The sequence below is a fragment of the Cyprinus carpio genome, chromosome A14 (assembly GCF_018340385.1).
Source record: "Cyprinus carpio isolate SPL01 chromosome A14, ASM1834038v1, whole genome shotgun sequence".
NCBI lineage: Eukaryota > Metazoa > Chordata > Actinopteri > Cypriniformes > Cyprinidae > Cyprinus > Cyprinus carpio.
The window spans coordinates 2,653,153-2,674,107 of record NC_056585.1 but is presented as its reverse complement, the minus strand read 5'-3'; the positions used below and the strand labels follow the sequence as shown (position 1 = coordinate 2,674,107).

The window sequence follows — 20,955 nt, the reverse complement described above, 5'->3', positions numbered from 1 at the left end:
TTGAAACCTGGTGAAAGTCTTTCATTTGTTGTCAAACCTCACAGCTGTGAAAACATTGAGGAATTTTTGGCAAAGGAAGCAGAGATTTGAGAAAAACACAAAGTCTTTGTGGTTCTGAAAGAGAACAGTGTTGCATCTATCTTAGTTTGAATAAAATAGAGCTGAAAATGCAGATCACTGAAGCCATTTAGACCACTGTAGAGAAAATAAACCTTATTTGGTGACATATAACAGTGAAATAGAAGTAGATTCATATGTTTTTTGAAGTTCAGGAATTGATTAAGGCAAATCAAACCCTCAGAAGACTATTGCTAAATGTTTTCACATTTATAACTCTTTTAATGCTTTGATAAGACAGTTTGTTAATATTATGCAACCTATTTCATTTGCATAGCTGGTAGGAAAATCTTTTATGCTATTTTACATCAATGCTGCGGCGCTCTGGGAGCAGTTGGGGGTTCAGTGTCTTGCTCAAGGGTCTCACCTCAGGTCTCACGCTCGATATTCACTCCCCTCCACCTACAATCCCTGCCAGACCTGAGACTCAAACCCACGACCTTTGGGTTACAAGTTTGTCTTTATCAATTAGGCAACGACTGCCCACATAAATTGCCTGTTTATGTGGGTATGTGTGTATATACACAGGTATACATGCATATCATATCTATTGAGATTTTGTAATATTCATCCTTAGACAGCTATTCTGCTATTCTGAATAAATTCAAACTTTTACAACTGAAACATACACACACACTTATAATTTGAGAACCTTTAATTTGAAATGTCAGTGTTCAGGAAAAGAAGAAGAAGAAGAAAAAAAAAACAGCAATTTAAATATTAGCATACAAAATGAGAGTAGCACATAGGAGCCGGGAATCAAAGCGTCTTATCAGGGATGTTACAGCAGGATAACAGCATCAGCACACACACACACACACACACACACACACACACACACACAGATAATAGATCTATTGAGATTCTTCATATAGACATTAAGAAGCATTCGCACATGTAAGCATGACAGAGAGCACAAAATTAATAACAGAGGATTTTAAGATCTATTTGCCCTCCGTTTTGTGTCTTTTCATGGTAAAGTGTGACAGGAAAAGAGGATGATGAACACAAAAATATATGCATAACCTCACAACTTCTAGGCTAAGAGTGTGTCACTATTTATTTTCATAAGTAAAAGTTAAACTCTTTATTTACAGGTGCGTTAGTTGGCCTTCATAGTACTAAAGAACTACATTGGTAACAGAGTGTCAGCTTTTTTTCTTCTTTTTCTCCATTTTGATATTTTTGTGCATTTCTTTTTTTCTGTAAAATAAAATGACATTCCAGTAGTAAGCCATTCCTCTTGAGCTGATTATCTGAGAAGGTGTGTTTTCAAGGACAAATTTCTATTTACAAAGCAATGTCATGACAATGGTACGAGAACTGCTGTATTCAGAGGGAATCTTTGTATTTTAAGTATTTTCCAAAACCAGCTTTCCAAAGTTCTAATAACTAACTCAGTGACAGTTAGCGTGCTTGTTGTACATTCAATAATTGCAAGCTGCCTCCTAAAACAGCATCAATCCTAACTGGTATTGAATTTTAACTGTATTCATATTGTATCTGTAATCACTTGAGCTTGTTGCACATGGCCAAAAGAAAGAACATCCTTTGCATTAGGAAACTGCTGCCTAGATCAGCAACTCACAAAGTCAGGAGGTTTTGTCACCATCAAAACTACAGATACTCACTTAAAGTATCATTACTAACCCATCTAATTACAACCAGCACTGATAAAGAGCTTCAACACTTCAGGATAACCTGGAAATACTGAATACTAAGGACGATATGCCACTGCGGGCACTTGTGGACTTGTAACTGGTTTCACAATGCTCCCATTATGGCTCGGCCATCATTAATGCTCCATAAACATTCAGTTAACACACACAAAAAAACCAACAACCAAACTCTGGCTCAGTGATACACGGGGGGATCCATTCTTTAAAAGCAAATACAAATCATCATAAAAGTGGATGGTTTAACTGCTCAACTCCTCTGTGAGAAAGTTGTAGATGGGTGTTCATAGATGTCAGGTGATATGGAGATTATCTATAGCGCAAAAAACAGCATGCAGCAATAATCACCTGACTTGCATCTACATCAACACTTCTCCTAAAATGATCAATAACAAAAGTCCATAGTGGTATTTTAGCAAACAATAACAAAAAAGTGAGTAATAATCATGATGCATTTTACAAGCATTACAACATCCACAGCAATGGGCACTGTGTCTTTGCACAAACAAGAACGTGATTGTTACAATTCCTCTTTCTGTCCAGATGTCAGTTTAACATGTTCACGGTGAAGTACTGTGGTAAATACATTACTGGCTTGATATACGCAGTAGTATAGTGTCACTTAGAAGTTGCATAAACTTGGCAAACCAAACATTTCTCTCAGGAATCAGGAAACGAATTTACTGTACTTGGGTTTAAGTAAAACAAATGCATGTGTGAAATAGGCAAAAAAGTGGTTAGAAGTGGGTTTACATTGACACACTTTTTTTTTCACCCTAATATTTTTCCTCTAAATAGTTACAGATTTCCAGCAAACCTCAGAAAAGAACAGCTATTTCAGCCTCCCTAAACCTCATATCTACCTACGACTCTCTACTTCTTCTCCTTCTTGGTGGATTTCTTCTTGTTGGCAGGCGTCTGGGCGGCTTTGGGCGGCTCCGGTTGGGCAGCAGCAGCGGCTATGGCGGCCTGCGGAGGTGGCAGGGCCTGTTGAGGTTGCTGCTGGTTGGAGGTCAAGGTGGCGGTGCTGCCGGGGATGTAGACGTTCTGCCGGTAGTCAGGGACGTGCTGCAGGGTGAACTGAGGGTTGTAGCGGGTGCTCAGACCCATGGTGCCCGGACCCAGAGTGTTGGTCGCCTCGCTGACCTCTGCAGAGAGAAGAGTTTTCTGTTAGGTGAGTTTAAGAGGATTTTCACACAGCACCTGAACTCTTTTTAAATTATTTGTTTAAATATGTTATGGTAAAAGGTAATAAAATAGTCACCAAAAAAGTGTCGCTTTGCATAAAAGCATTTGCTACATTAATAAACTATCATGGCAAAAAAAAAAAAAAAAATAATATTTTGTCATACAAAATCAAGTAAAGACATCTAAACATTCTTAAATCAAGATGCATTTATTTGGGAAGCAAAACAATTTACAATATTAAAGACTGTGTTCTGAAAAAAATTATCCAAATGAAATGCGTTTATACTTAAAATTAGAAATATTACCTGCCAGTGGGTTCATAAACAATAAACAATTTAAACAGTGAAAAAAGAGGTTTTATAAAATATAAAACATACTTAAATCAAGATATACATTTACATATTTTTTTTTTTGGACTTAAAATGACAAGATATCAAGTCCCAGTAAATAAAAAAAGTCTAGGCAACAAAGCCTATTCTACAGATTTTCAACCTAGAAAAAAGAACAATGATAAATTCATACAAAGTGAGTGCTAATGGAAAACTGCTTCATAGCGGCACTGGACAGAACAGTGGAAACACTGACTCTCTCCAGTGGGAACCAAATAACTCAATAACTTCTGTCTCAGTCTTTGCAGAACAAATATAAAATGATTCCACTTGCCTCCCATGTGTCTGTGTGAATGTGGATCTGGCCAAAACAATCAGTTCTAATCTTTTACATAAGCTGATGTACACCACAGGTCAAAAGTTACTTTTGTTCAACAAGGATGTATTAAATTGCTCAAAAGTGACAGAATAGACATTTCTGATATTATATATTATATAAAAAAAGAACATCTAATTTATGTTGTTTTTCTTTTTTTTTTATTTTTATTTTTATTTTAGTAAAATGAAAATGAATAAATTTATTGTTTTTTTGTTTTATTTATTATGTTATTAGGCAGCACTTTATATATTAACTGTTTAAAATAACAATAAATATTTATTGAGCAGCAAAACAGCATATAAGAATGTTTTCTGAATGATCATGTGACACTGAAGATTACATTTTAACATATTTTCTCATAGAATTGTAAAAATATTTCACATTATTAATGTTTTTTTTTTGTTTGATGACTTCAAAAAATCTTAAACCCCCCCCCCCCCCCCCCAAAAAAAAAAAAAAAAAATGTGCATGTGTTTTACAGGCAAAATTCTCATTTAGTGTTAGTCTGTAGTCATGATTAGCTTTATGTAACAGCAGCATCCATCTAAATGAAGAGGAAATACCACAGCGACTAAGTAAATGTGTGATGAGTCACTTTCTTTTTATTCCTGCTCAGTCGCAGCAGTATTGAAAATAAAGGGAAACCTGAGAGAGGCTGACGTCATGTGTGCCAACAGCTTTGATATCATTTGTATAGACACGGGCCACTGAACTCTCTCTGTGTGTGTGTGTGTGTGTGTGTGTGTGTGTGTGTGTGTGTGTGTGTGTGTGTGTGTGTGTGTGTGTTCCCACGTGGACATCTGTGACTGTGCATGTGCTCATTTTACATGATTGTCCATGATGCATGCAAGACAAACATATATGCAAAAATTCATCTGATTATGATGTAAATGACTGATTAATCTGATAGCAATGCAATGAAGTCAACAGTCTGTTCTGTATGTTTCTCATGTTTTCAACAATACATATGCACAGTGATGACACCATTAAAGAACAAGTGAGAGATTCTCACCATTAGCAGCAGCCATCAGCGCCTGGAGCTGCTCAGCCTCGGTTGGGGGGTTGGGCCAGGGTCCTGTTCCCACGGCAACCTCAGGAGTGCCAGCAGCTCTGCAGAGAGGAAAGGGAAATAGAGTCAGCAAAACAGAGGCCGTTCTGTACTGCTTCTATCAGCAACAGCTGCAGTGAGTGAGTGAGGCGCTTTGTGCCCTAATTTCTCTCTCTCACACAGACACACACACACACACACTCACAATCCTCCATGTTACTTTTAACTACACCAAGTTGGAAAATGAAAACGACCGGAGAACGAGCGGCAGCAGCTGCTGAAAACTACAGCACATGCACACAAAACCACTGAACATTTCCATGTGCGGCGACTTGATCATCAAAGGCTTGTTTAAAAACTCTACAGTTTGCATCCACAATAAACAAAAGCTCTGTTCACACTAAAATTCACCTCATTACACACAAAGCTTCTTGCTTTGCTGTCGGTAACCAGGAAAAGCAACAAATACACTTCCAAGTTACCTCCATTAATTCCCCACTAACACATGCAGGGCCGTATTAACCACCGAGCTAGGCATTGTTGAAGCCCCGGGTCCCGAGCAAGGAGGGGGCCCGTGATTGGCTGTGGAGTAGATTGACTGGAGCGTCGATTGCCAAAGCCACCATGCCTCCCACTTATTTAGTTGAGTTTTTCTTTTAATTCCATGCATTACCATTTACCATTGAAACGTAAAGTCTGAATTTGGTTTACCAATCAAATGCATTTATTCTATATTTGACTCTTGAACGATATGTGCACGTATCTACCCCTATCAGGTGTGTACAGTATGTCTGCATCCACCTCCACTCTTCACTTCATTCTGGAGTAATCTGGAAATGGTCGTGCAAAGAACAATATTCGATAAGTAAAAATGTTAGTGATTTTGAGAGACAGGGGCTCAAAAAAATTAAACTTCCAATATAAACAACTAAAAAAAAAAAAAAAAAAAAACATGAGTTAGTCAGTAAAATCCCCAGCTATCAGGTTATTTTACTAAAGCTGCTGTTGCCATTTATTATTATTCGGCCTTGTTCTATTCTAGTATTATTGTTTGTGGTATTGAAATTGGTAACAAAAATTATGACATTTCAGTGCATCAAGATTTTTGATATGGGATAAAAATCCTATTTAAAGCTTTATATATATCATTATTGTGATGGGGGGCCCTGCAGTAAATCATAACCCCGGGGCCCAGTGCAGTCTCAATGTGGCCCTGAACACAGGAGCTTTGTTTTGAAGATTACAGCTCCACAAACAAGACATAATGTGTTAATTAAAACCATTAAAACTTTCCTTAATTAGTAAATGCTACATGAACAAAGGACAAATCGCTGTTCCTCATAAAAACCATCCCGGATGTCTTTTCTCTGCATGTGGGAAGAATAATGGAGATTCCTCATCCTGTTCCCAGTAACATCAGGAAACACACTACTGTTCAAAACTTTAATGCTTTTTATAGATGTTTTTGGAAGGAGTTTATTCTGCTCACCAAGGCTGCATTTATTTGATCAAAATAGCTGTGTTCTATTTAAATATATTATAAAATAAAATTTATACCTGTGATACAAAACTGAATTTTCAGCATCATTACTCCAGTCTTCAGTGTCACATGATCCTTCAGAGATCATTCTAATATACTGATTTGCTGCTCAAGAAACATTTCTTGTTATTAATTTTAAAAAGAGTTAATATATAAAGTGATGATTAATATTTTTGTGGAAAAAGTGATACATTATTTTTTTTCCAGGATTCTTTGATGAATAGAATGTTCAAAAGAACAGAACAAGAACATCAAGTAGATGTTTTGTTTAGAAGCATGAAGATAAGACGCCTCATTTCTTTACAATCAGCATCTCATCTCACTTTCACATTTGATCAATTTAATGCAATCTTGCTGAATAAAGTATTGATTGATTGAAAAAAAAAAAAAAAATGACTGACCCCAAACTTTTGAACATTAGCATATGAAAGATCAAGAAGCTTCATTGTGGGAATACTGGGAAAATCTAGATCAGTGCCATTAACCAAAGTGAAAATCATTTTAAAATTATTACTTTTAATAACCATGATGCAAAGCAGGCTTTTTTTTAAATCATGAAAAAAAATAATGTCCAGGATCTTGGTAAAATGCATAATGCTTAACAATTACTAATATTAATAATAAACACAAACAATAAATAATGGATGGTATGGACAAAATCCAAATAAGTATGAATTACTAACAAGCATCTCTAGCACAGAGAGAGAATGAGATGCTAATGTTAAAAGCCATCTGTCTCTGTCGGGGTCTCACTTCCTGTCTTATATGAGCCCAGCAGCTGTAAAACCCTCTATCACCACAGACACCAGACAATCAGCCGCAGCGGCACAGCACAACATCTGCATACAAGACACGACCACAGGACGAGTGGGAGAGGAGGACAAAAACAGACTCAATGACAGGAAAAAGTGGGGAGGAAAGAAGAGGACACTGGGAAAGAAAGAAAGAAAGAAAGAAAGAAAGAAAGAAAGAAAGAAAGAAAGAGAAAGAAAACTGGAATTTAAGCATGTGAAGGAAAAAGTGACAGAAAGGGTGAAAGAATGAAGGGCAGAAAGACATTTGAGGGGAAAGGCACTGTTTGTGCCAAACATTTCAAAAGAGATGAACTCACAGTGCCAAGATGAGGGAAAAACAGGGTGATGTTGTTTTAGAGCAAACAACCCTAATGAGAACCAGAGCTGATCTGAAAGCAGTGATTTACTCAGTTCTTCAGACATTTGGGCCACCAGTTCAGATCCTTAACCACTTAACCATTGCCACTTTTAAACATAGGTCAATGAAAAAATGGGTTAACTCGCCATAGCACAACACTTCACGATGACAGACAGCAGTTTCTGTTTAGAAGCATGAAGATAAGATGCCTCATTTCTCCACAATCAGTGTCTCATCACATTTGCAGGAAATCAGACTTCCTGTGGTCAGCATTACCACATCCTGTGGTCAGATAATCACTTCCTGTGGACCAGATTGTGTGAGTTGTCAAAAACCATGAGTTATGGTCCAAGATGTCATTGTTTGTAGCTATTCATTCATAAAACCCCTTACAAATGTTTACACAAAGGAAATTAAGTCATTATTTGTTGTGCAATTCCCTTCATGGATCCAAAACCGTGGGATGCAATGCAACAAGGCCGAAGCTACTAATGTACACAACTCTACACACTGTTTTCTATTCTATTCTATGAGCTCCTGAGGGCCCCAGCATCACTATTGGACACTAATGCAGGACCAGTATTTTCAGATGATGAACCTGACCCAGGGAGAACCCTACAGGAACAAGCAGGGGCTCTAGCTACACTTCAATACCTCAGCCTGCTCGGCGGTGTCCATCTTACATGTGTAGAGTGGAGCTTGAAGGAACTGAAAAAAAATATTGATATTAACTATGGTAGTTTGGAAGAAACTAAGGTAAATAAGTCTAAAACTGAACCACTGTGTTATTTTACTATTATTGAGATGCTATGAGAAATGCCTTGGAAACTTGGAAAGATATTTTAATGTTTTATTTTATTTCAGTTAAGATTTACTTCATTATTACAAGTGATTTTTTAAAAATAACTTTAGTTAACTACATACTGAAACTTTTAAATAATTTTAACTAAAAAATTGCTAGACAATAAGTAAATTTATAAAAATGACAAATGACTTAAACATTGAATTTTAAATCTGAAAGACTGAAATAGTATTTTCTTATAAAACTCCAATTATCATTTTATTTACAACTTTGAAATATACTTTTTTACATTGTAATAACCCTGCTAACAACACACAGATCTTTAGACCTGCTGCTATATATGTTAGCGCTGCCTATTTAAACTAAACAAAACGATTTAATTTCTCCGAAATGGCTTCTTTCAAACTGGGTCTTGTCAGCCTGGAATGTGTTGTGTAACATCTGTTATGGAAACCAGTGCACCATGAACACTGGCACACGAGAGAATCTGGACCCTATTGGCTGTCTGTGACAGACCCCTCCCCCTAAATACCATCCGATTGGATAATTCGCTGTCAATCACACTGAAATACTCAAAGCTCTTTGGCATCCTAATAGTTCCAATCAGTTTCAGCATAATGCATGACTATAACAGGCATTAGCATGGCAATAAACCTCACTGTCCCCTTCTTTTACTCTTTCTGGCCTCTCTCTTTCTCTTGGCAGATTGAAGTGTTGGGGGTGGAAGGAGGGGAAAGTGCATGAAAAACAGCAACCATTTTGTAAAGAGAAGAAAATTAAGATTCAGCACAGCTACTTTCTCTTCTTGTTTCTCTCTTTCTTTTTGGGTATCTTTGGAATTGCACTCTACATGTCATATATATGCAATAAGCAGTATGTGCACACAATACTAGCTTGAACACAGCCTATATTTTTTATACATAAGCCAATCTGCATACATTTTTTGTATGTTTTCTATTACTCTACACACACACGCACACACACACACACACACACACACACACACACACACACACACACACACACACACACACACACACACACACACACGCACACACACACACACACACACAAACACACACACACACACATGTATCTCTGTGTTTGTGCTAACCATTTATTTAATGCAAATGTTTCTGCTTTCAAAAGAGGTGACTTTCTGCCTTTGCATATTGCAAAACTTAGTGAATGTGTGTGTGTGTGTGTTACTCACCCGCTGGGCCCGGGCCTCTGGTTCTGGGTGAAACGAGTCAGCACTGGGGTTTTTGCTGTAACAAGACAGAAGGAAAGCATAAGTAATGACATATAAAAAGAAAAGAAAAGTACAGCACCATTCATTTGTGAGTCTATTTGTGTGACCTCGCTATTGCCATGGGGACAGAGAAGTGATGTAAGTGTGTATCCTGTATATGGTGATGGCCGTCAGTGTGACCTTGAGGATGCAACATGTGACCAAACCACGAGAATGAGAGACTTGTTCACTTTATACATAGTGCCAAAGGAAACATGAGTACGATAAAGTCTAAATGAATGTCAGAAGCAGCTTTGACAAATGACTTCTAAAGAGGTTTCATTTAAAACTAATGTGCTCAGTAAGTTACGGATATTCACACACACATATATACAGAGCAATTAATAATGATAGCGTGTCTGAAATGTGGCTGGGATGAGAGGTAATTCAAGTGTTTCAATCTGAACACACACACACACACACACACACACACACTCTCTCTCTCTCTCTCTCTCTCTCTCTCTCTCTCTCTCTCTCTCTCTCTCTCTCTCTCAGTGAAGGAGAAACAAGCTCTGTGACTAATTGGGCCAAAGACAAAAACACAATTGTGATTCCATCCTCAGGACAGCAAACACTCACACACACTGCATACTATCTCTTTAAAATCTCACAAACCCTAAATTGAAAAAAAAAAAAAAAAAAAAAAAAACATGATAAAAGCCTTTTCAGTTCTTAAACTTCAAATTCTTTTTCATCTGCATTCTCTTATTGTGTAGTGAAATGGAGAACGGCCAAATTAATCAAGATCAAATTAGCAAACAAGGAGAAAGAGAAACAGTCAGAGCAAAAAAACGAAAGAAACCAAAGAGTTCCTTAAATTAACTGTTAGAAATTCACATGAGATAGCATTTAGTTCCATATGCTCGCATATTTCAACAAGAAAAAAGGCAAGAGCATACAAGAAACAACACAAACAATGCAAACACACAGGAAGTATTTGCACCAAAAGCAACAACCACAAACGTCAGACAAACAACAACTGAGCTTAGAGAACACACACACACAACGCGTACTGAGCTATATAAATGACGACTGACTGTTTTACATAAATTTATACAAAATAATTTATATACACAATTTTGGGCACAAAGTATAGTCAAGTAAACCAGTAAACACACAATTGTAAATCTAATCTCTTAATCTCTTTTTTTATTTTTTTATTTTTTTTAGTAAACAAGATTGTAAAAAACTTATTTTGGTGACAAATGGGAAAAAAGAAGAAAAATTATAGCTTCTTTTCCCCAATTTAGACTACTTTTGGGGACAATTTTGGTCAGAAAGTATAGCCAGGTAAACCAATAAACACAATAATTAAACGCAATAACTACAGGACTAACCTAAACCAAACTGTATGTGAAAATAATAATTTACATTCACATGTTTTTACATTTGTAGACTTTTTTTTTTGCCCTATATTTAGATGACGTCTGTGAACATTTTTTTTTACTAAGTATAGCCAAATAGCCAAGGAAATCCATAAACACACGATCCTTAACCTCACAGAGCACAGGTAGGTGACTCTGACCCGAACACAAACACGCCTCACTCTGCACACAGAACATTATACACTAAACCACATCAGATTAATCAGAACAATCACAACATCAGTCACATCCAGGGTCAGAGTCTTTCAGACAGCAATGATTCCTGCATATCCTCATGTGTACAAAACACTCCTTCGGCAAGGACACAAAGAGTTCAGAGCGAGTGAGCATGAAGGTTACATCCGCCTGCAGGAATGTCAGAAAATAAAGCCAGATCTTCCATAATGAGGTACACAATGAGGTATCTGTCTTTCTCATGACTATATGCTGTATATCATCTACTGTTTTTGCAATGTGAAACAATTAACAATTCAAACAGTACTCTGACATGGTTGACATTAGTCTTAACTATGTTCCATTTTAAATTAAAGATTCACCATCGCCATGGTGATCAGAATGAGGTCACACAGCTTGACCTTGCCACGTTAACTCAAGGTCACAGTTGCAGGTGGGAAGTGTCCCCTCAGATAATTCTATTTACATATTGAATATTTATACAAATAACACCCAATAGATGTGTCAAGCTCTTAAACACACATACACGCACAAACCAAATCAGCCTAAATGACTGTGTGACATCTGTAAACACACACTAATGCTCTGCCCACATGCTAAAGCAGGATGAAGCACACCTACTGTATATATAAAAATACACACACTTGAACTTTTGCAAAATGTGTGTGTATCAAATCAGTCATGCTAAAACTTAAGCAGCAACAACAAAAAAGTATAATAAAAGAAACAGGACTGACTCTTAATTCTGATCGAATGAGACACATTCAAAGTGATTTGACTGTGATAAATTCACACATTCCGTTTACAGATAGTGAATTATATTTGTCTTACTGGATTAAGAACATATTCTTATTATAACTATAATTCATAACCCTTCAGTCCTAATCTGTAGCTTTACATCTGGCACACACACATTCACCAGGAGCATCTGGGTCAGTATATCAACTCTGAAAGTTCCTGTGAATGAACAAACTAGATTTATATAAGTAAATCATCCGTCCTCATAGATCACATGGAAAACATCTATATGTGACGTACAGTATATCCTGACCCCCAACCATTTTCTACACGCTGAACAGGAAGCTACCTGATTCCGTAAATATCTATTTTTCTTTGTATAACTTATAAACACTTTGCAGGCCGTTCTCTGTATAAACTGTACACACATTATCACTAGAAACAGAAGGGCAGATGCATATGACTAGAAACCCTAAAAGAGTTAATTAATGGGTTAATGTGGACTCTTTTGATTTGAAGCACCTAGCAACCACCCAAACCGCCCTAGCAACCACACAGCAAAACGTTAAAACCACTAAGTCCAACCAACCACAATCTGATCGTACTGATCAGGGCGGTCACAGCTAAACAGAATAAAAGTAGGACACTATAAGAGCTTCAGAGAAAAGCAATGGCAACATGATCAAAGAGAACCACTGTGAAATGGGTTAAACTGAAAACATGGCCAAATTTGCCAGAAAGTCATGAAATAAGTTTACTGTCATAACATGGCTGCACAAAGTCAACAAATCCAGAAAGTAACAAATCTCCAGACCGCATGAAGTGTGTTGGTCAGTGGTAGTTTGGAGCCTTTCCAACTGACCTGGCTCATAAAACTGCCTGGCATGTATTAAATTGCGGTTTTAACATAAATATTGACATATAAACAGATGAATTATACATAAATATGTCCAGACCACATTATACTTTCAAACCAAAAGGTAAAGATGGAGAAATAAGACATTTTTACAGTTAAACTTATTTCCTACAAAATTCTCATTACTGTCACAAAAATAGTGATTATTCTCATTAAATTCCTAATCAGTATTTAAAAAATCTAATTTAATGGTGTTGTTTTTTTTCGCTTTATAATAATGAGAACTGGAAGTTGTGCTTTAATTGTAATGAAAATGCAAGAAATTCTAAATTTCTAAAATTAGAATTAAAAAACAAAACAAAAGGTAAAGATAAAGAATTTTGCCTATTTAGGAACGTTTGACATTTTTACAAAAACAATTTACTGTAACTTGAAATTAAGTTGAGTCATTATTCTCATTAGATTCTTATTCAATATTTTAAATTAAAAACTAAAATTTACTGCATGTATTAAGCGTTACAGTAAATGAAATGAAAATTAGATGGAGTGTGCGCAATTGTCAAGAAAAGGCAAGAAATTCTAATTTCTGAAATTCTAAAAGCTTTTTTAAAGCACAATAGACATGTTTTGACAGATTATGTGAGATGCACTTTTAAAAAGTTGGAAAAAAAATATGGTAAAATGGAAGTGAAAGTCAAAAGATGTTTTTGACGGTGAAAAAGAAAAGGTAAGAAACCATGAAGAGTAACTAACGCAAGATTATCAAAATCATTCTTGTAGGTCCAGAATCTGCTATGGACCAAAAGGACCACACACACACACACACACACACAGCCCTTTCTCTGTCCTCAGGTCCATTAGTGATTCTTCCATCTATTGAAACACACATGCCCACCTTCTCTCTCTCTCTCTCACACACACACACACACACATACAGAGCACGTGTCATGATAGCAGAGCCAGATGGCAGCCCAGCCACCCGAGAGACAGAACGACCCTCAAGAGACTTAGAGATGGGACATTAGGTCTCGAACAGAGAGAACTGAAGAAAGAACGAGGAAAATCTCCATTTCTCAGGCTCATCCCCTACAGACATAAACACAGGAGATTACGGAGGAATTCAGTTTTGACAAACAGCAAACTCATGTAACACTTGACCAAAACTCTAGAAATAACCACTTTGCATGCCACAGAAACACAGGAGGAACTTGTAAAAAGAAACTGACAAATCCTATACAAGAGTTCATGTAAATGAGTATTTACTCACACTTACAATGGAGATTTACTATGGGATATCCCAGATGTGACTCAGACGTGTGGAATCAATAATACGAGTTCAGCACAACAGGAAGGCAGGGGTCAGTGCATGACCTCTGGAATCCTGTTATTCTGCCACCTCTTTCTTCCACTACCTACTTCTTTTTTATCTCTTTCTCCATCAGTCATATTCCCGCTTTATCCTTCCCCCAACAATATCCTCATTTTTGTCTGTCGGTCTGTTTCTTTTCCTGTCCATCTGTTATCCATGCCTCTTTCAACCTCACTTTAGAGTTTCTGTTCTGCGCACTCAAAATGTCTGCACCATATTTATGTTCATATCTTCCATCTAAACCAGTGCACTGCAAAAATGTTTCCTTACTCTGTATTTTTGTCTTGTTTTCTGGTACAAAGACATTTACGTTTACTTTTTTTTTTTACAATAAGCAATTTTGGTGTCTCCACTTGATGGTCAATGTAAAATATGGGTCCTGAAGCAAAAACAGTTGAGAACCACTAATCGAAATGTTTTTCTCTCTGAAAACCATGTTTCCAAATCTAAAATCCCAAAGTTCATGTTATTCCAATACTCTGTAAAATTCTTTCCTTAGTGTGTCTTAATTTTCTCCTCCCTTCTTGTCTGACACATCCAGACTAAATGTTTGTTCTTTTTGTTCTTAATATATCTGCACCCTTTTCCTTTGTGATCCCACATCTTCTTCCTCTTGTCACTCTCCTTTTTCCTGTTTAGTCACAGGACTCACACCCAGCCAGTCTGTTGCAGCTTTTGGAAGCCAGTTACTAAATCATAAAAACAGCACTATGACGCACACTCGAAGCATATTTAACAAATTACCCAGCTGCTTCTTATGAAACAAAACTATGCTTATAAAACATCAAGAAACTCAGAGAAAACACAAAATAGGCTTGAACACGAATAATAACCAGCGTTGAGGTTGAAACATTACCTGATATATTTTTTCCACCTAAACTACTGCGCAAAAGTTTGGATTAACTAAATTTTTTTTATGTTTTTGAGATATATCTCTTCTGCTCACCAAGGCTGCATTTATTTGATAAAAAAATTATAAAAACAGTATTTGTGAAATATTATTACAATTTGAAAGAACTGTTTTGGGGAGTTCAGATTTGCTTATATATATATATATATATATATATATATACACACACACACACACACACACACACTTTTATTCAGCAAGGATGTATTAAATTGATCAAAATGACAATAAAGACATTTATAATGTTACAAATCATTCATATTGCAAATAAACACTGTTCTTTTAACGTTTCTTTTCATTAAATAATCCTATAAAAATTAAATCAATTTCCACAAAAATATTCAGCATCAGCAGCGGCAAAAAATAACCAACAATGACTTAAATTACTAAAAATATATTACATTTTTTAAAAGAACTAAAAAAAACCTTAATATATTGTTTTATGTAGTTTTGATCAAATAAATGCAGCCTTGGCAAGCAAAAAAAAAAAAAAAAAAAAAGAAAAAACTTCTTTCAACAACATAAAAAGTTACTCTCTTATCTAAACTTTTGAGTGGCAGGGAAAGAAAAAAAATCCATTAGTGACTCAACAATGAAGAATCTGATTGGCTATGGGGATGAGTATGCTCTCACCTCACTGGCTGAGTTCATTAAGTGCTTCCTAGTCAAAGTCATGTTTAGTGTGTTGTTATGACTCAACATGGGAGTCTTGACAAACACAAAGTCACTCCTGCTGGAAAGCGTTGAGTAGCAGGGCCTGTAGGTCCTTGTGTGAGGTTCCTGAGGCCCTCCGACCACCTCCATATATCTAATGGGTCCATCAGTGTTTAGCTGGAGGTGGAGGTCCTTATGGGCTCTCTGCTGATAGGTGTGCCTGGAACGGAAGCCCGTTCTGGAGTAGCAGCACGTCGAACCACCCTTGTGCCTGATGCACCGTACCAAGAGCACCACCATGGTCAAGAGCGACACCAACGACACACAGCCCAATGAAATGATGAGGTACAGAGTGATGTCTGTCATTCCTGTCCCCTTGTGTGGCGTTATACGGAAGTCTGTAGATTTGTCCGTGCTTTTTTCTTCTATGGTAACGGTAACCGAAACGCTTGTGGACAAAGCTGGCTGGCCATTGTCTTGCACAACCACTATAAAGTTATAAGCTGGGTGGGTTTTACCACCCTGTTCGTCGTCCATGAGTTTTTGTGTGGTACGCAGTTCGCCCGTGTGCGGCTCGATGTGAAACAGCGATGAATCGTCCCCTGGAGCAATACTGTAGAAGAGCCAAGCATTGTGGCCGCTGTCAGGGTCAACGGCAACAATCTTGTTGACGCGATGGCCGACGGGGGCACCGTGCGGGACGGTCAGCTGGAGCCCTGTGTCTTCAGAGTGGATTGGGTAAAGGATGACGGGCGGGTTGTCGTTCTGGTCGACCACGAAAACATGCACGGTGACATTAGATGTCTGTGGTGGTGCTCCAGCATCGCGCACCTGCACTTCGATCTTGAACGCATTTATTTGCTCGTAATCCAAAGAGCGCATGGTGAAGATGTTCCCGTTCTCTGGATTGATGTAGACATATGAGGAAATGGGGCTGCCAAGGATGGTGGTCGGTAGGATGGAATATGACAATCGGGCGTTGTCTCCAATGTCTGGATCTGACGCTGAAATTTTTACTATTGGAGTACCAGAAGCGTTATTTTCAGCTACATCCACTGAGTAGGAGCTTTGTGAGAACACTGGAGCATTATCATTAATATCTGATAAACGGACCACAAAAGTCTTCTGAGACGATAATGGAGGCGAGCCAGAGTCAGTTGCAGTGACAACAACATTGTACTCATCAATGACTTCTCTGTCCAGACGTCTGTCGGTCACAAGTGTGTAGTGTTCTCCAAAGGCTGACTTTAGTTTAAACGGAAGTACTTGGGATACTCTAAGTGTGACTTTTCCATTATCCCCAGAATCTAAGTCTTTTGCACTGATTAACGCAATAACAGTGCCTGTTTCAGCATCCTCCCGGATGGGGCTGGTTAGTGAGGTTAATGTCACCTCCGGAGTGTTATCGTTCACATCAATTATTTCCACTTTAATGTTGCATGAGCCCTCCATGGCGGGAGAGCCTCCATCCCTGGCTTGAACTGTGATGTCATACACATTTGCTTCCTCATAATCCACATTCCCCACAACACGGATTTCCCCTGATTGAGAATCAACACTGAACATCTGAAGTATTCTCTCTGGTGTATATTTACTGAATAAGTAAGATATTTTCCCGTTTATCCCAGAGTCCACATCAGTGGCATTCAGTTTAGTCACAAGCGTTCCTGGAGGAGAGTTTTCCAAAAGACTAACCCTTTTCACCGGCTCATCAAACACCGGCGCGTTGTCATTCACGTCCAGAATTTTAATAAGCAGGATGGTGGTTCCTGATTTCTCCGGTTGTCCTCCGTCCACGGCAGAGAGCGAGAGGCGAAACGCGGCCTGCGCCTCCCGGTCCAGAGCCTTTTCCAGGACAAGCTCTGGAAACTTACTGCCGTCGCTTTTAGTCTCCACGTTTAAAACAAAATAGTCGCTGCTGGAAAGGCTGTACGTGCGTAGGGAGTTAATGCCCACATCGGGATCGCGTGCGCTCTCCAGACGGAACCGCGTTCCCGGAGCGGCCGCCTCGGAAATCTCTAGTGATGAATTTACGTTTGGAAACTGCGGCGCGTTGTCGTTTACATCATCAATTTGAACAAGAACTCTGTGAATTTCTAAAGGGTTCTGAAGAAGAATTTGAAGGTGCAAAGAGCAAGTCGAACTTAAAGCGCAAATGCGCTCCCTATCTATAGTCTCTCTAATAACCAAAACACCGTTAGGATTTACCTCGAAGTATTGCGCGTTAGATTCCGACACCACCTGTAAATTTCTTTCAGTAATCCTCATTGCGCTGAGACCCAAATCCCTCGCTATATTCCCAACGACAGACCCCGGTTTCTGTTCCTCCGGTACCGAATAGCGGAGCTCACCGGACGCTAATGAGAGGTGCATAAGGGAGAGCGCGAGGCAGAGCACGGGCCACGAGCGTCTCCTCTCCATTATGTGCATTCCGGGGAGGGGAAAAGCATCAACTTTTTCGCCTTATAGAATCCATATTCCAATTAAAGTGGCGCTACGATGTCCCGCGTAACGATTCGCGCGGAGCGAAGGAAGAAGTTTAACATAATTCATGACGGCTGTAAACCTTTCGGTAAATCACAAGAGAGGGGGGAAAACAGTCCTCCATCCGGCTCTTCTCCAAAACTCTCTGAATTAGCTGCGCCTCCGCTGCGCAACAGGGCGGAGACTAGTCACAAAGAGGTCCGTCCTATTGCGCGCGCTCTCTAACACACACACACACACACACTGATCACACACACAGAGCGAGAGAGACACCCACACACTTCTCCTAACGCTTGGAGAAACTTTCACAGCTCAGGTCGACCTGTTTCCAGCACACATGCCAGTGGCCCCATGTGGTTTAAAATATTTACGAGCCGAGATACTGAACATCAGAGACTCAAAAGTATGCTGCCAATTTGTGAACACGGCCACAGACCACAAAACCATTGAAAACTTCTACTGACAACTCTGGCAATGTTGCATTTCAAGGTATAAAATATGCAATTATACATTTTATAACTATAAAACACTGACGAGAAATAATACTAGGGCGACTGAATACATACAATAATCTATATTTAATATTACACAAAACAATATTCTACATGTCAAAAGAGGATTACAATGACACGGCACTAGACGGCGCGGTTTTCCCTCTTAGTTATCGCATAACATTTGAATTGTACCCAAAAAGTTCTAAATAGTGCTTTTATTGCACGACAGTTTATTAGGAATAAAATATTTCTAGGCTTAAAAGAAAACAATTCACACAATTTTTAAATATGTTCTCAGGCTTTAAGACCTCACTATGCATAAATGTTACTTAGCTGTCAAAAATTATATAATTACAGTTGATCGAATACATTAAGTGTAGTGATATGGGTACTCATACTATTCATCACAGACTGATAAATCTGACCTCAAATGACCCAAATCACATCTATACTGATAATGACCCCCAGGTCTGTGGTGCTGCTGGGCTTTACGAGGATGCATCCAGTGAAGCCAATCTGTTACCAATCTGTCTGTATTTAAAAAGACACAAAGGCAAAACAACTACCCAACAAATAATCAGGTATCTTTCCCATATATATATATATCGAGGATGAATCCAGTGAAGCCAATCTGTTACCAAACAAATAATCAGGTATCTTTTCCCTGCCTAAAAGAGTTATGCAGAACAATACATTTCTTTCTCTCTCTCTCTGGTGAGGAGAGGCTGGATGAATGTCTTGGTCTGTGCAGTTCTGCTACTAAGACTGAATTTAATCCAATCAAATATTATTTTACCATTAAAGATACACCACATTAAAAAAAAGAAGTGGTTTATATTTTGTTATTATATTTAGTCAATAATAGCAACAAAAACTTTAATGGGATAATAATAATAATAATAATAATAATAATGATAATAATAATAATAATAATAATAATCACAGTTTCTGTATATTTAAATGGATGATAACATTACTGTCTTATAGAAAAATTTTTGCTATTGTGTTTTTTATAATTATATACAATTATATTTATTATATTTATAATTCTGTTTAATTTTTTATAATGACAACAATATATTTACAAGCATTAAAGATATAGAAACTGCATAGTAGTTAATACGTTTTGCACTGTATATGTCTAAGAATTATACAGATCACAAACTGTAACAAATTTTTTTGTTGTTGTTGTTGCTATTGTGTGATTTAAAAAATGTGATTCTTTAAAGATACAAAAACTGTTTAAAAGTTGTGTGTATAAATAGACTGCATGATAACATTCCTAGTATTTGTTAATACTATTATCATTTCGCTATTCTGTAGTTTCTATAAATATAATGGGTGATTTGCATTATATGCCACCTGGTGTAAATAAATCTTTATTTGCGCACAGATGATAGATTTGTAGACCTCTTGAGAATGCATGTTAAATTATAAATTATATAATGTTACTGACAGCTGCACGTGTTTCTGTGTTATCTTTACTGCCGCCCTGTGGTAAGTTTCATGAACTGCAGGTGTGCGCGCACGAGTTCACCAGCAGGAGGAAAACAGCACAACCGCATCCGCAGATTCATTTATAAAGGAAACAAAAACAATAAGAACTTATTTTAACTTATTAACAAACTTAACTTGCAAACAAACATAAAACTATTTTAAAAAAGCAAACTGGAGGGGTTGAGAGACAGCGGATCTCAAATGTTGCTATTGGAGACAGTGAGAAGGAGGGTGACGTAAAAGCCCGTTTCAGCACTACAGCGGCGGACAGCGACACTCAGCTGAACGCCTGCTGCTGCACGCAGCCGACCCGACACACACACACACGCACGCACGCACGCACGCACGCACGCACGCACACACACACACACACACACGCACACACACACATGCACACACACAGGCTCCATCTGTTATCCAAGCAGCTCCCAGTAAACCAGTTAACAACCTCCTCATCCAATGAAATTAACCTCGATTCAAACAACAGTACAGTCTATCACATACAATCTTAAAGATTCCGTATATTTTCGAAAGTTAAATCAGTTTCAGATGTAGGTTGGTACTTTTAAAAATACAACAGTACAGTATTCAAAAACACCAGAAACTCAGAAAAATGGTACAAATGAATATAAGTGAAAATAATGAGAAAATATTAAACAAAATGTGACACTCTATAAGGTTTATAGGGTGTGGGGTGCAAAGAAACCGACTGGTGATGTAACCTATATATGGAAGGGTGATGTAACCTATATTTCCATCCACTAAGGCTTGGAAAATGGGTCAGAAGAGGAACGGGGGTGGGGGGGACACAATGAGAGGACTACTGTGAATATAATGTTTACAACCAGTCAACATTAAGACACTCATTCCTT

At 37.9% G+C, this 20,955-nt stretch overlaps 1 protein-coding gene across 1 annotated transcript; it reads right to left on the bottom strand.

Moving 5' to 3' along the window:
- Positions 1-754: 754 nt before the first annotated feature.
- On the bottom strand, positions 755-18,477 carry LOC109085066 (protocadherin gamma-C5-like). The gene is made up of 4 exons (XM_042769722.1): positions 15,593-18,477; positions 9,445-9,499; positions 4,702-4,799; positions 755-2,941 (listed from the first exon to the last, which is right to left on the bottom strand). The coding sequence occupies exons 1-4, from the start codon at positions 18,036-18,038 to the stop codon at positions 2,667-2,669; spliced, it is 2,874 nt and encodes a 957-aa protein (XP_042625656.1). The 5' UTR covers positions 18,039-18,477; the 3' UTR covers positions 755-2,666.
- Between the last annotated feature and the right edge of the window lie 2,478 nt (positions 18,478-20,955).

Excerpts from the sequence above, each read along its gene's own strand:
- LOC109085066 (XM_042769722.1), bottom strand. The coding sequence starts at position 18,038 with ATGCACATAATGGAGAGGAGACGCTCGTGGCCCGTGCTCTGCCTCGCG. Across the intron at positions 9,500-15,592 it reads GCACTTAATGAACTCAGCCA|CAAAAACCCCAGTGCTGACT; the intron begins GTGAGGTGAGAG and ends GTCTTGTTACAG. Across the intron at positions 2,942-4,701 it reads GCTGATGGCTGCTGCTAATG|AGGTCAGCGAGGCGACCAAC; the intron begins GTGAGAATCTCT and ends TTCTCTCTGCAG.